This window comes from Notechis scutatus, chromosome 1, assembly GCF_049901735.1.
Source record: "Notechis scutatus isolate UNSWTSFEM ecotype Mainland chromosome 1, rNotScu1.2, whole genome shotgun sequence".
NCBI classification, from domain to species: domain Eukaryota; kingdom Metazoa; phylum Chordata; class Lepidosauria; order Squamata; family Elapidae; genus Notechis; species Notechis scutatus.
The window spans coordinates 81,590,961-81,607,564 of record NC_142009.1 but is presented as its reverse complement, the minus strand read 5'-3'; the positions used below and the strand labels follow the sequence as shown (position 1 = coordinate 81,607,564).

Below are 16,604 nucleotides of genomic sequence, written 5' to 3'. Positions count from 1 at the left end.
AATTAAGGTTTGATGTGAATGATTGAATGATTGCATTCATTTGATTTTGACTTGTAAGGACAGGCATTTCGACACCAGGTAGCGGCCCGTCTGTCAAATTTTAAAAGTCAATGAGGCCCCGAGCCAAAAAGTTTGCCCACCCCTGCTTTAGAGTTTATCAGATTACTAGATCATAGGATGAATTGTGCTTATCATCAGAGTATAAGTGATTGATAAATAGTTCAAATGTTTTTTTTTGTAAATCTTGAATTTTAATGACTACCTTATGATTTAATATATTAATGTGTTAATGTAGTTATTAGAAGCCAAGCTGAGAGAACCTTTACTTGTTTTTACTTATCCTGGTATTATACATGATTTTCTCTTAAGTCAAGAGAAAACGATCTTGATGCCTGAATTCCATACTATGTAACACTATCTATTTGCCTTTAGTTTCTTAAAGATGGAATCCCTTATATGAATGAAACACAAGAGAAGAAACTTCAGCATCTGTTATCTGGTAATTGGATGGTCCAAAGGTAACCCTTTTCCACACTATTGTTTCCACACTAATGTTGCGTTTTTTCTCCTGTGTTTCTTTATGCATTTAAGTAATTGGAGTGACAGAATCCTTCTTCTTAGAACAGTAGCTATCAGCCAATGGCACTCTACAAGAACTGAAATTCAGAAATAGTCTAACTGAGACTTCAGTTGTCATTTAAAGTCTTTAAAATGTGAATGATTAATATAATAAAAGGCCTCTAAACATACAGAAATCCTTTGTTGAAAAAGTTTTGTTTATATTGTATGACATACAGATTCTTTGGTAGATTTATTGATAGGCCTTAGGATAAATTAAAAAGCAATTCCCTGATAGATAAAAGACCCAGGGTCTTAATTTCAGACATCCTCTTCTCACAGTCTTCCTCTAATTGTCTGCCATTCTTCCTGAATTTTTGTCTGTGTTCCTTCTCACATTTCTGTGGCCATTTTGCTTTTCTAGTCTTGTGAACTGTTGCCTTTTATTTAACTTCAAATTCACAGCATTTGTTCTTTCTCATCTCCAGTATATGTTTTGTGCTGCATTCTACAGCTCACTACTCATATATTTTCCACTTCTGTCTCAGCTACCTGCTCTGTCCTTTTTGTTACAATTTTCCTAGAGATGGATTCAGTCTTCCTCATTACAGAAACATAACATTTTTATTTATTGTTTACATCAAGAAAAGTAATTGGGCTACTAATAAAAACTGTGAAGCATTGTGAAGGCATCTTGTTGTATGATAATTGGTATCTAACTCACCATTCTGTCTGACCAATAAAGGCTGCTGTGAGGAAAATGGGAGGCGGGAGAAAGATATGTTTGCTGCCTAATACATTCACAGATATAGACAGATATGAAACTTTGGGATGATTAAAAAAATCATAGGGCAACTAAGTTATTATTTGCTTTGGCCTCTGGAAGGCATCTTATTGAGAAGCTGGACCTTTTTAGAGATTTATTATTAAGAAATAGAGTTAATTTTCTGGGAACCTGAAGGTACTGGAAAGGCTGGGCTGGACAATAGTGTCATTCAATTGTCTTACTCTGCTTACTGTAGTTTTGATAGAGACAAGGTGAAAAAAGTGATTGATCAAGTAACTTGCTGGATATCCTCAGCAGAAGAGGAAGATTCTATGGTTCTGCATGATATATATGGTATGAATTAATTAAGATTCTTATATTTTTAAATTTCTTGTTTATTGGTGCCTTGAAAATCTTTTTTTATATTCTTGGGTTTAGGGAGCAGTATTCACTTTAAAGGGGATAATTATAGTTTCAAACCATTTGAACGACATGTAATAAAGAGTTTTGTGGAATGACTTGCTTTATGGTATACCTTGCAAAGGCAGTAATCTTGTCATAACCACCCCCCCAATCAAACTCAAATGTATCATTAAAATTATTGATAGTATCTTTGTAATTCTTCTGCCACCACCTGTCTTTCGGGAACTGCCTCACCTGGCTTCCTACCCCAACTCTGGACTGTGAGACAGATGTATTTCAGAGATTAAAAATTAAAAAAGTTTAATTTGTATCTGCAAAGCCACTTTGTGGCCATAGAGCATGCAAACATAGGGCTAAAGGATTCAGTCTTTCCCATAGCCCGCATTAGGAATTAGACCATAAGAGAGAAACAAAATCTTCTTTATTTTAAAAAGGAAGGAAAGATAAAACATAATTTAAAGTTATTTAAAAATAAAATAGAAATTTATAGAAACAAAAAAGATTCCTAAAAGAAATACAATATTCTGGGTAGACCCCTTTGCATTCTTAAAAATGATTGAGGAGTCCAGAGAGCTTTGCTTTATTTACGTTAGACCTATCGATATTTCCTGTGTTACAAATTAAACCTGATTATTTTAAATTATTTATTTAGTTATTTGACTTTGCAGGCCACCTGAAAGGTCTTGAAAGGGTCTTGGGGAATCCCCAGTGATCCTCAGATCACACTTTGAGAAGTATTAGCCTGGAGAAAGCAAGGATTTATTTTGGACATGCCTTCAGAATGCATAAATATAGGAATTATTTTAAGAGAAGTACAGAGAAATAAAAATATTCAGACTTTAGCACAACAAAGGAATATAAGCCAAGAATGTGGTATAGATTCCTGGCTAAAACATATTAACCATTTCTACAGAAACAAAGTTCCCTTTTATCTTGAATTCTCCTTTTCTTTGGTTCCAAATTTGAAACAGGCTGTGGGGGGATGACAAAGACTCTCTTCTTTCCCAGCCTTGCTTCAGTGACTTTTTTGATATTTTGTCCCATTTCTCTTTCAAAACTTCAAAACTCTTCCCCCCTCCCCTTCCAGGTCAGGGGGGGGGGTTGTCTTAATATGCATAATTTTTCTCCTTCATGGGTGTGTGTGTGTATTGGTAGTGTGGCATGAGAGAGACTTATTTCCAGGAGCTATAGCTATTAATATGTGTGTAATATACATATCTATGTGAAATAGTTCATAAACTATAACTCTATTCATGAGTACAATATTTTAACAAAAGGGTCAGTGTTTTTGATGTGGACATTTCCCTTCAAACTGATGGGTTTTGTTTTGTTTTTTGCATTGGGGAGAGGCTATAATTTTGAAAGTGTATATTTGTTTGCTATATATAGTTTGTTTTAGTGATTAAAAAGCTGGACTAGAAACTAGGAGACTGTAAGTTTTAGTCCTGCCTTAGGCATGAAAGTCAACTGTGTGACTTTGGTCCATTTACTCTGTCTCAGCTGAACCTACCTCACAGTGGTTGTGGGGAAAATAGGAGGCAGGAGAATTAGATACGTTTGCTGCTTAGTACGGCCACAGTTATAGATAGATATGAAACCTTTGGGATGATAGAAATATATAAATACATAAATAAAAAAGGTGGGATAACAATATAATAAAACTAGGTTTGGCATTTTTATCCACCTCTTGAGTCCTTCTCTATCCCAGATCCTTTGGAAGGACTTGATGGATAGATAAAAATGTCAACTCTAAACATCTGGCTAGCTATACAACCAACCATAAGAATTGCAAAGCACAAAGACCTGCAAATAGAAGTAGAACAACTATGGCAAAAGAAAGCAAAAATATTCAATACTAATAGGCACCCTGGGTGCAATCCCAAAACATCTGGAGCACCACTTAAACATCATTGGCATTGACAAAATTGCCATCAGTCAATTGCAAAAGGCAGCTTTACTTGGAACAGTGTCAGGGTTCCAAGTAATACATCCATATAGCAAAGAAAACTCTGAGGCAGGTAGATTCCTCAAAGAATAGTTTTATTGGATATATCATATTGGCACAGTTCTAGTAAAAACCGACTCTGAAGGTTCTCACGGTTTTTACCTAATTAAAAGTAAAAGTTTTTCCCCTTCACCAATCAATCAGTCACGTGGTCCAATCAGGGTGCTGTTCAGTTGCTGGGTAACATCACTCCTCTCTCTGACAGGTGTGAGAATGTCCTTGGTTCTCATGAGAATGTATTTTGTTTTGGCTACACAACCCCAGTTATCTCTATTCCCCCCTCCCTATCCCTCAGCTCCAGTGTGGCAACACTGAAGCTTCAAAATGGCTTAAGTCAGGTCAGCTTCAGGGTTGACAGTATCTATGTCATTACGGTATCTGTGATGATACCTTTAACCCCATCAAATAACAACATTGGCTTATCTTGGCCTCGGGAAGGACTTAATAGGTGAATAAAAATGCCAAATCCAGTCTAAACAATTGGTTGAGATTGTGTGACCAACCATAATCAAAAATATACTGAAAAAGGATAAGAAAATTTGTATGATTCTCATTTCTATTTAACTCAAATTCACGGCTTTTGTTCTTTTCTCATCTTCAAGTATATATTTTGTTGCTTACGTTCTGCAACTCACTCCTCATATCTTTTCTCTTAAACTGTCCTCAACTACCTGCTCTGTCCTTTTATTACAATTTTCCTGGGAATAGTTTACTGATACCACTCATTACAGAAACATAACTTTTTTGTTTGTTTACCTCAAGAAAAGTAGTGGGCTACTCATAAAACTGTGAAGCATTGAGGCATCTTGTTGTGTGATAATTGGTATCTAACTCACCATTCTGCCTGACCAATAAAGAGAGCTGCTGTGAGGAAAATGGGAGGCGGGAGAAAGATATGTTTGCTCCTAATACATTCACAGATATAGACAGATATGAAACTTTGGGATGATTAAAAATCATAGAACCTTCGTTATTGGCTTTGGCCTCTGAAGGCATCTTATTACCAGCTGGACCTTTTAGAGATTTATTATTGAAGTAGGTTAATTTTCTCAGGACCTGGAAGGGATTACTGGAAAGGCTGGGCTGGACAATAGTGTCATTAATTATTCTTACTCTTTGCTTACCGGTTTTAATGAAACAAAAGGTGAAAAAGTGATTGATCAATTAACTTACTGGATATCCTAACCGCAGAGGAAGATTCTATAGTTCTACATGATGTATATGGTATGGTTAATTAAGATTCTTATATTTTTAAATCTCTTGTTTATTGAGTGCCTTAAATCTTTTTTTTTTATATTCTTGGGTTTGGGAGCAGTATTCACTTTAAAGGGTGATAATTATAGTTAAACCATTTGAGCGACATGTAATACAAGGAAGTTTTGTGGAATGACTTGCTTTATGGTATACCTTGCAAAGAACGCATAATCTTATCATAACCACCCCCCAATCAAACTCAAATGTATCATTAAAATTATTGATAGTATCTTTGTAATTCTTCTGCCACCACCTGTCTTTGGGAACTGCCTCACCTGACTTCCTACCCAACTCTGGACTGTAATGCAGATGAATCATAGCTGAAGATTAAAAATTAAAAAAGTTTAATTTGTATCTTGCAAACCACTTTGTGACCATTAGAGCATGCTTTCTGAAACATAGGGCCTAAAGGATTCAGTCTTTCCCATAGCCGCATTGAGGAATTAGACCATAAAGAGAGAAACAAAATCTTCTTTATTTTAAAAGGAAGGAAAGATAAAACATAATTTAAAGTTGTTTAAAAATAAAATGAAATTTATAGAAACAAAAAAAGATTCCTAAAAGAAATACAATATTCTGGGTGAGCCCTTTGCATTCTTAAAAATGATTGAGGAACCAGAAGCTTTGCTTTATTTCACGTTAGACCTATCGATATTTCCTGTGTTACAAATTAAACCTGATTATTTTAAATTATTTATTTAGTTATTTGACTCGCCTGGTTTAACAAACCTGATTATTTTTAAATTATTTATTTAGTTATTTGACTTTGCAGGCCACACTGAAAGGTCTTGAAAGGGTCTTGAGGGAATCCCCAGTGATCCTCAGATCACACTTTGAGAAGTATTAGCCTGGAGAAAGCAAGTTGTTTTGGACATGCCTTCAGAATGTAAATATAGGAATTATTTTAAAGAAGTACAGAGAAATAAAAATATTCAGACTTTAGCACAACAAAAGGAATATAAGCCAAGAATGTGGTATAGATTCCTGGCTAAAACATATTAACCATTTCTACAGAAACAAAGTTCCCTTTTATCTTGAATTCTCCTTTTCTTTGGTTCCAAATTTGAAACAGGCTGTGGGGATGACAAAGACTCTCTTCTTTCCCAGCCTTGCTTCAGTAACTTTTTGATATTTTGTCCCATTTCTCTTTCAAAACTTCAAAACTCTTCCCCCTCCCTTCCAGGTCAGGGGGGGTTATCTTAATATGCATAATTTTTCTCCTTCATGGGTGTGTGTGTGTATTGGTAGTGTGGCATGAGAGAGACTTATTTCCAGGAGCTATAGCTATTAATATGTGTGTAATATACATATCTATGTGAAATAGTTCATAAACTATAACTCTATTCATGAGGTACAATATTTTAACAAAGGGTCAGTGTTTTTGATGTGGACATTTCCCTTCAAACTGATGGGTTTTGTTTTGTTTTTGCATTAGGGGAGAGGCTATAATTTTGAAAGTGTATATTTGTTTGCTATATATAGTTTGTTTTAGTGATTAAAAAGCTGGACTAGAAACTAGGAGACTGTAAGTTTTAGTCCTGCCTTAGGCACACATGAAAGTCAACTGTGTGACTTTGGTCCATTTACTCTGTCTCAGCTAGAACCTACCTCACGGTGGTTGTGGGGAAAATAGGAGGCAGGAGAATTAGATCGTTTGCTGCTTAGTACTGGCCACAGTTATAGATGAGATATGAAACCTTTGGGATGATAGAAATATATAAATACATAAATAAAAAAGGTGGGATAACAATATAATAAAACTAGGTTTGGCATTTTTATCCACCTCTTGAGTCTTTATCCCAGATCCTTGGGAAGGACTTGATGGATAGATAAAAATGTCAATTCTAAACATCTGGCTAGCTATACAACCAACCATAAGAATTGCAAAGCACAAAGACCTGCAAATGAGAAGTAGAACAACTATGGCAAAAGAAAAGCAAAAATATTCAATACTAATAGGCACCCTGGGTTTTCAATCCCAAAACATCTGGAGCACCACTTAAACATCATTGGCATTGACAAAATTGCCATCAGTCAATTGCAAAAGGCAGCTTTACTTGGAACAGTGTCAGGGTTCCAAGTAATACATCCATATAGCAAAGAAAACTCTGAGGCAGGTAGATTCCTCAAAGAATAGTTTTATTGGATATATCATATTGGCACAGTTCTGGTAAAAACCGACTCTGAAGGTTCTCACAGTTTTTACCTAATTAAAAGTAAAAGTTTTTCCCCTTCACCAATCAATCAGTCACGTGGTCCAATCAGGGTGCTGTTCAGTTGCTGGGTAACATCACTCCTCTCTCTGACAGGTGTGAGAATGTCCTTGGTTCTCATGAGAATGTATTTTGTTTTGGCTACACAACCCCAGTTATCTCTATTCCCCCCTCCCTATCCCTCAGCTCCAGTGTGGCAACACTGAAGCTTCAAAATGGCTTCAGTCAGGTCAGCTTCAGGGTTGACAGTATCTATGTCATTACGATATCTGTGATGATGCCTTTAACCCCATCAAATAACAACATTGGCTTATCTCGGCCTCGGGAAGGACTTAATAGGTGAATAAAAATGCCAAATCCAGTCTAAACAATTGGTTGATTGTGTGACCAACCATAATCAAAAATATACTGAAAAAAGGATAAGAAAATTTGTATGATTCTCATTTCTATTGGTATGTGTGTTTCTTATGTTCTATTAACATTTTTCCTTGGTGTCTCCGCATCATTCAATTGTATAACTGCGATGAATTTCTCACTTAAATGCTTTAATGCAAGGCTGAAGAACCTTTTTAGACACAGAAAAATATATTGTAATAATACTATTTTCAACTTTCCATTATGCTATTTACACTTTGTCTTACAGGCTTTCAAGTAATTGAACTACAGCTCATTCTAAGAAAAGCTTTTCCAGATATTTGGACTATTCCTTTGGAAGATGAAAAAGTGAGTTTAATACTGTAGGATATTAGGTAAGATTGGTATATGTATTAAGATCCTCAAAGTCAATCTGCCCCTGCCATTGTTTGTAACATTGAGATTTCTGACAAACGTTTAGCTGGGATTATACAAAAGTACTGTAGTTGTTAAATTAGGTTTGTCATATCACTAGGTACAGAACAAAGTTGGCTTGCATGATATAGCCTTACCAAATTACATAAATTACTTCTCTATTAGCTTATGCTATACTTGCTACATTAGTGGCTTATGCTATACTTCTCTATTAGCGAAACATACTATATGTAAGTGAAAATACTGAATATTGAAATAATCAACTATTTGAAATATAGAAGAATAATAAAGGTAGTGATTGTCTTAAGGAAAATTTGCAGTATCATTTTCATAAAGAATTTTTGGGCTTCGTGTCATTGGACAAGTAGAACTTGATTAAATTGTGAAACCAGCTAGCATGAAATGAAAACAGATAAGTAGAACAAGAAAAAAGGATTGAAGAAGAGTAGAAAGAAATGAAATTTGGCATAAAGATATTGTTTCAATGAACAGACAGTAATAACAAAGGTATTATTATTTTGTGACTTTCTATTTAAAATATTAATATAACATTGTGACCCAAGGAATGGGGATTAACTATTAATAAATGAAGTTATATTTTTCTAAAAGGCATAAAAGCTTGAGCTAAAGATTAAATGGGGAGTTATCTCTGAATGCTTAACTCTTTGTCCATTACACTAATTTTTCCCCCTCCCTATCCCTCAGCTCCAGTGTGGCAACACTGAAGCTTCAAAATGGCTTAAGTCAGGTCAGCTTCAGGGTTGACAGTATCTATGTCATTACGGTATCTGTGATGATACCTTTAACCCCATCAAATAACAACATTGGCTTATCTTGGCCTACGGGAAGGACTTAATAGGTGAATAAAAATGCCAAATCCAGTCTAAACAATTGGTTGATTGTGTGACCAACCATAATCAAAAATATACTGAAAAAAGGATAAGAAAATTTGTATGATTCTCATTTCTATTGGTATGTGTGTTTCTTATGTTCTATTAACATTTTTCCTTGGTGTCTCCGCCATCATTCAATTGTATAACTGCGATGAATTTCTCACTTAAATGCTTTAATGCAAGGCTGAAGAACCTTTTTTAGACACAGAAAAATATATTGTAATAATACTATTTTCAACTTTCCATTATGCTATTTACACTTTGTCTTACAGGCTTTCAAGTAATTGAACTACAGCTCATTCTAAGAAAAGCTTTTCCAGATATTTGGACTATTCCTTTGGAAGATGAAAAAGTGAGTTTAATACTGTAGGATATTAGGTAAGATTGGTATATGTATTAAGATCCTCAAAGTCAATCTGCCCCTGCCATTGTTTGTAACATTGAGATTTCTGACAAACGTTTAGCTGGGATTATACAAAAGTACTGTAGTTGTTAAATTAGGTTTGTCATATCACTAGGTACAGAACAAAGTTGGCTTATGATATAGCCTTGCAAATTACATAAATTACTTCTCTATTAGCTTATGCTATACTTGCTACATTAGTGGCTTATGCTATACTTCTCTATTAGCGGCTTATGCTATATGTAAGTGAAAATACTGAATATTGAAATAATCAACTATTTGAAATATAGAAGAATAATAAAGGTAGTGATTGTCTTAAGGGAAAATTTGCAGTATAATTTTATAAAGAATTTTTGGGCTTCGTGTCATTGGACAAGTAGAACTTGATTAAACTGTGAAACCAGCTAGCATGAAATGAAAACAGATAAGTAGAACAAGAAAAAAAGGATTGAAGAAGAGTAGAAAGAAATGAAATTTGGCATAAAGATATTGTTTTCAATGAACAGACAGTAATAACAAAGGTATTATTATTTTGTGACTTTCTATTTAAAATATTAATATAAGATTGTGACCCAAGGAACGGGTGTTAACTATTAATAAATGAAGTTATATTTTTCTAAAAAGGCATAAAAGCTTGAGCTAAGATTAAATGGGGAGTTATCTCTGAATGCTTAACTCTTTGTCCATTACACTAATTTTTCATGGATACTACAAATTGTGTTAGTTGAATCTTGTAATTGGTTGTTAGATATCGCACTTCATTATTTACTTATTGAATACAAAAAAAGTATGCAGGAGAGTCTTCTTCTTTTAGATTTTGAAAATTTAAATACTTCTCATGCTGTAGAAACTCTTGAGTCTATATATATATATATATATATATATATATATGTATATGTATATGTATATGTATATGTATATGTATATGTATATGTATATGTATGTATGTATATATATATATATATATGTGTGTGTATGTATGTATGTATGTATGTGGATCTTTGGTTATTCAGGTTTTCTCCCACGTAAGATTGGAAGTATCTAGGCAACGTTTCGATGAAGTCTCATTCATCATCTTCAGGCTTGTGTCTTCTTCTCTGTGCTTCTCAGAGTGAAGAGAGAAGAAGACACAAGCCTGAAGATGATGAATGAGACTTCATCAACCTGCTAGATACTTCAATCTCTGTGAGAAAAACCCAATAACAAGATCCACATCTACACCGAGAACCTCAGAAAATATATATATTTCTGAGGTTCTCGCGGGTATTTGTATGTGGGTCTTTGGTTATTCGGGTTTTCTCCCGCGTAAGATTGGAAGTATCTAGGCAACATTTCGATGAAGTCTCATTCATCATCTTCAGGCTTGTGTCTTCAGCTCTGTGCTTCTCAGAGTAATGTGAGCTTGCAGCTGCTTCTTCCTTTTAACTGCTAGTGGTGGTGTGACTTGATTGGGTGGGGGCTTGGCTGTGTTCTGATTGGGTGGGGGTGTGTTCTCATTGGTTGGGGGTTTGGCTGTGTTAGAGTTAGAAAACCAAGGAGTATACGAAATCCCTTGCACCGCTTGCCCCACCACATACATTGGACAAACTAACAGAAGAATAAGTGCACGCATTAAAGAACATAAGAACTCAATCAAAAAAGAAGAACCGACCTCTTCCCTGGTCCAACACCTCAAAGCCACAGGACATGAGATTGACTTTAAAAATACCAGAACTATCGCCAAAACTGAACACTTCAGCAGCAGAATAATCAGAGAAGCGATAGAGATAGAAAAACGCCCACACAGCATGAATAAAAGAGATGACACCTCCCGCTTACCAGCCATTTGGAAACCCGCCCTCATGAACAGACGAGTACCCAACATGATGAATGACACCAGACCCACACCCACGAGGGCCACACAAGATGCCACCACCACACTTCCACGTAAAAATCAGACTCACACCCACACAGAAGATGAGACACGACCACAGACCAGAAGCCGCACTGCAGCTGCATCACTACCCACTTCAAACCCATCTGAGCCATACATGAAGCGAACTGACCCCCACCATGAAGATGTGGCACGACCACGAACTCAAAGCCAAACAGCAAGATCCCAGCTCACCAGCTCAAATCCCCAGCAGCTGGGACTAGCCTGAGCACGGCCAAGCCCCCATCTGAACAGAGCACGCCTCCAGCCAATCAGAACACGGCCAGCCCTCCAACCAATCAGAACACAGCCAAGCCTCCAACCAATGAGAACACACCCCACCCAATCGGAACGCAGCCAAGCCCCCACCCAGTCAAGTCACACCCCCACTGGCAGTTAGAAGGAAGAAGCAGCTGAAAGCTCACATCACTCTGAGAAGCACAGAGCCGAAGAAGCAAGCCTGAAGATGATGAATGAGACTTCATCGAAACGTTGCCTAGATACTTTGAATCTTACGCGGGAGAAAACCCGAATAACCAAAGATCCACATACAAATACCCGCGAGAACCTCAGAAAACAAATATTGCACCTCTATGGGGAGGAAACCCACCATCTGACCAGGACTTATGAAAAACTTGAAGTCCAAAGAGCTTCCATTTTATGTGACCTCGCATTCCTATGCAACTGCCGAGATCAAAATTTAATTCCCACAAGCTTCCAATTGAAATTCCACACCAACACAGCAGCCACCAAACGCATCCTAAAAAGAACAGAATTGGCCCTAATTAGAAATGAACTTCACACAAAAAGATTTCTCCTAGACCAAATCAACAAAGATCTTCTCACACTTCACCTCAGACTCAGCAACAAGATTCACCCCTTACTTTGGGACAAATCCAAACAACTCGCTGTCTGGAGAGCCGAAACACAGACCACCCTCAAGACAGACACACACACCAACAAACTCAGAAAACTACAACAATGCCAGAAACCAACTCCTCTCCCTCACAGCCACACATGAAACAAACAGTGCACAACATCTCAGACAAGATCCTCACCGAAGCCGAAACCAAGGTCCTTTCAAAAGGATTCAACTTTGCTGTTGCTCCCAAACACATCCCCACAGAAACCATCATATGCGGAGTTGAAACCAGCCTGACCAAAACCAACCCTGATGATGCTAATAGAATCAGACTCGAAATCACCAACATCCTCTGCACTAGCAAACCACCCAAAAGCAACTTATCCAAAGAAGAACAAACTGCACTACGTAACCTGAAAGAAGACACCAGCATAATAATCCTACCAGCAGACAAGGGCAACGCGACAGTGGTTATGGACACATCTGACTACCAAACCAAGTTAACCAACCTACTCCTAGACCCCACATACAAACCCCTAAAGACAGACCCCACCACCTACCTAGAAAAAACCACCAGATCCAAAATAAAAGCCTCCCCCATCAGTGAAGAAATCCAGCAAAGAATCATACCCAGAGAGAAATCTTCCAGATGCCCTAAGCTTTATGGTCTCCCCAAGATACACAAAGAAGGAACTCCACTTAGACCAATAGTCAGCTCCATAGGCTCACCTCTACAAAACCTAGCCAAATTTCTCGCCAAACAACTACAGCCCTATGCAGAATCCATCAACTCACATGTAAGAAACTCATTCCAGTTCATCGAGATCATAAAGAAACAAAACTTACAACCCAGCGACCTACTAGTGAGCTTCGATGTCATATCCCTCTTCACCCAAGTGCCAATAAAAGAAGCCTTGACAGCCATCCAAAACAAATACAACCCCCCAGCACATCCTAGATCTGACCAATCACTGTCTATCCAATACATACTTCACCTACAACGGACAAAAATACAAACAAATAGAAGGAGCACCCATGGGATCACCCCTCTCACCTGTCATCGCAAACCTCTACATGGAACACTTTGAAACACAAGCTCTAGAAAAATATGATCACAAACCCAAACTCTGGCTCAGATACGTAGATGACACCTTCATAATCTGGCCACACGGGAAAGAAAAACTGAACAACTTCCTCACACACCTCAACAGCCTACACCCCAAAATACAATTCACCATGGAAACAGAAGCTAACAATCAACTTCCCTTCCTAGATGTCTTGGTATACAAAAACCCAATGGCTCCCTAGGACACACCATCTACCAAAAGAAGACACATACAAACCGCTATCTACACGCACTCTCACACCACCACCCAGCACAGATCAATTCCGTAGCTGAGACACTCATCTCCAGAACAAAATGCTTAGCTGATGAACAACACCTAAAACCGAACTAAACACTCTCACCAACGTACTAACAGCCAATGGATTTCAAAGAAAGAAGATCACCCACCTAATCCAAAAAGAAACCCCAACCAAAATCCAAGACAGAGAACAAGAGAACGGCAAAGCCCTCCTCCCATATATAAAAGGCACTACAGACAAAATCAGCAAGATCCTCCAAAAACACAACATTAAAACAGCATTCTGCACAAACAGAAAAATATCCACCATCCTAAGAAACCCTAAAGACAAAATCGAGTTAGAAAACCAAGGAGTATATGAAATCCCTTGCACTGCCTGCCTCACCACATACATTGGACAAACTAACAGAAGAATAAGTGCACGCGTTGAAGAACATAAGAACTCAATCAAAAAGAAGAACCAACCTCTTCCCTGGTCCAACACCTCAAAGCCACAGGACATGAGATCGACTTTAAAATACCAGAACTATCGCCAAAACTGAACACTTCAGCAGCAGAATAATCAGAGAAGCGATAGAGATAGAAAACGCCCACACAGCATGAATAAAAGAGATGACACCTCCCGCTTACCAGCCATTTGGAAACCCGCCCTCATGAACAGACGAGTACCCAACATGATGAATGACACCAGACCCACACCCACGAGGGCCACACAAGATGCCACCACCACACTTCCACGTAAAAATCAGACTCACACCCACACAGAAGATGAGACACGACCACAGACCAGAAGCCGCACTGCAGCTGCATCACTACCCACTTCAAACCCATCTGAGCCATACATGAAGCGAACTGACCCCACCATGAAGATGTGGCACGACCACGAACTCAAAGCCAAACAGCAAGATCCCAGCTCACCAGCTCAAATCCCCAGCAGCTGGGACTAGCCTGAGCACGGCCAAGCCCCACCTGAACAGAGCACGCCTCCAGCCAATCAGAACACGGCCAGCCCTCCAACCAATCAGAACACAGCCAAGCCTCCAACCAATGAGAACACACCCCACCCAATCGGAACGCAGCCAAGCCCCCACCCAGTCAAGTCACACCCCACTGGCAGTTAGAAGGAAGAAGCAGCTGAAAGCTCACATCACTCTGAGAAGCACAGAGCCGAAGAAGCAAGCCTGAAGATGATGAATGAGACTTCATCGAAACGTTGCCTAGATACTTTGAATCTTACGCGGGAGAAAACCCGAATAACCAAAGATCCATATATATATATATATATATATATATATATATATATATATATATATATATATATATATATATATATATATATATATATATATGAATATGATACTGTGTTTCTTGAGAATTTTAAGACAAATAAAAAAGACTAAGCATTTGTGTGCTTTAAATTTTATTAATGCAATACTAAATGGAGCGAAATTATATAGATATAATTCTGCATATACATTTTGCATTCTTCTTTAGAAAACTTCCTTTTATTTTTATTTATATTTTGTCCAAAGGAAACGCACATAGATGTGGCAAGGGAAAACCCGATGCAGTTGACTTATGTCTAGAGTGAAAAATCTTCCCTGCCTCCTGAATCACTGCCTACTAAAAATTGCCTAGATTTTTCTGCAGTCACTGTAGACTGAAAAATTCTCTCTGTTAAATACTGTATAACAAATGTACCAAACACCATCAGTTTGAACAGACAAACATGGTTTGACAGTTAAAAAGGCTGAGTATATTAAACATTCACCCAAGCAGAGGTAACAAAAGAGAATGAGTTACTGACAACTGCTGTTCTTATCTCTTAGTTGATGGTGAAAAAGATGAATCCACAATACCGCTGGGTCCTGGAAAACACGGCTTTTGATCCATGTCAGAGAGAACAAATTCTTTATTCCGCAAGGGGCTTTACCAACATTTTCCAGACACTTGTGAGAGCTAAGAAGGTAAAGCCCAGTTTTCTGTTAGAAAGTCCATTCATGATAAAAGCCTGAGTTGCAAAATGTTTATTTATTGCTATTAAATTTATTTGTCGCCTCTCTCACCCTGGGAATACTCTAGGTGGCTTACAACAATGAAAAGGAAGAAATGAAAAGAGTGACAACAAAACCGAAATAACAGAACCATAAAATAAACTACAAAAAAAGAAAACAATGAGAATACATCAATATGATAACCAAAAAAGATGGACGTGTGGGGAGCAGAGAGCAAGTGGGGAGGGGAGATGGAATCTGTCATCAGTCCAGTAACTACCCTGTTTCTCCAACAATACGGCCTCCCCCAATAGGAAGTCCCAGCATGTTTTATAGGCATGAAATGAAATTAAGCCCCTCCCCCCAAATTAAGGCCTATATTAAAACATGCAAAATGGGGGGGAATGGTGGGGGGGCTTGCCGTTAGGAAGTTCTTTTGTTGCACACCCGGATATGGTGCTGCCTGCGTTGTCCCCGATACGAAGTGCCCCACCAACGCCGAGGTCAACATCCAAGCCATTGCCGCCCGCCCGAAGATGCAAGGGGGGGGGGGAATTAAGTCACCCCCGAAAAGACGGCCTAGCCATTTTTTCAGGGCTCAAAAAAAATAAAAATAAGACCCAGCTTTATTATATTGAGAAACACGGTACCTCCAGCCTGGAACTCTCCCATTGGGGCTCCAGGCCACCTGTCAGAGCCAGGTCTTCAGGCTCTTGCAGAAGGATAGGAGGGTGGAGAGCAGAACTAGTCAGCAGCCCCTCCCCAACCTTTTGGGTACCAGGGCCCAGTTCTATGGAGAGAGGTTTTTCTGCAGACCGGAGGGGCCGTGGTTTCATATGCTGTCTGCATCCCACAGATGGTATTTCACTTGTTTGAATGGCCCGGTTTCTTTCATGTCATCTGGCCTTTCAACCTTCGGCCACTAAGTGAAGCAATGTGGCTGCTAAGCCATAAAATCATATGACCACAACTTACAATTTCACTTCCATTACATTACTTATGTTCTGCATTACCTGCAGTTTGTCCCTGGGTTTGGAAGAATGCCCTCTGCAAAGCATAGCTCTAGCAAGCAAATTATACTTAGTGTTTTTAAAGGAGCAATGCAGAATTGCAAGGATGTACTGACAATCTTACCAAGTTTTGCTTGGTTTTGTTGTTGTTTTTTATT

At 38.1% G+C, this 16,604-nt stretch overlaps 1 protein-coding gene across 1 annotated transcript in view; it reads left to right on the top strand.

Annotated features, from left to right (window-relative positions):
• Positions 1-16,604, top strand: part of PNLDC1 (PARN like ribonuclease domain containing exonuclease 1) — a 36,635-nt gene that overhangs the window by 3,844 nt on the left and 16,187 nt on the right. Inside the window, exons 6-9 of the mRNA XM_087969382.1 lie at positions 433-518; positions 1,581-1,678; positions 7,863-7,942; positions 15,272-15,409. Coding sequence (XP_087825508.1) covers positions 433-518; positions 1,581-1,678; positions 7,863-7,942; positions 15,272-15,409 — 402 coding nt within the window. The remainder of the gene's footprint in view (positions 1-432; positions 519-1,580; positions 1,679-7,862; positions 7,943-15,271; positions 15,410-16,604) is intronic.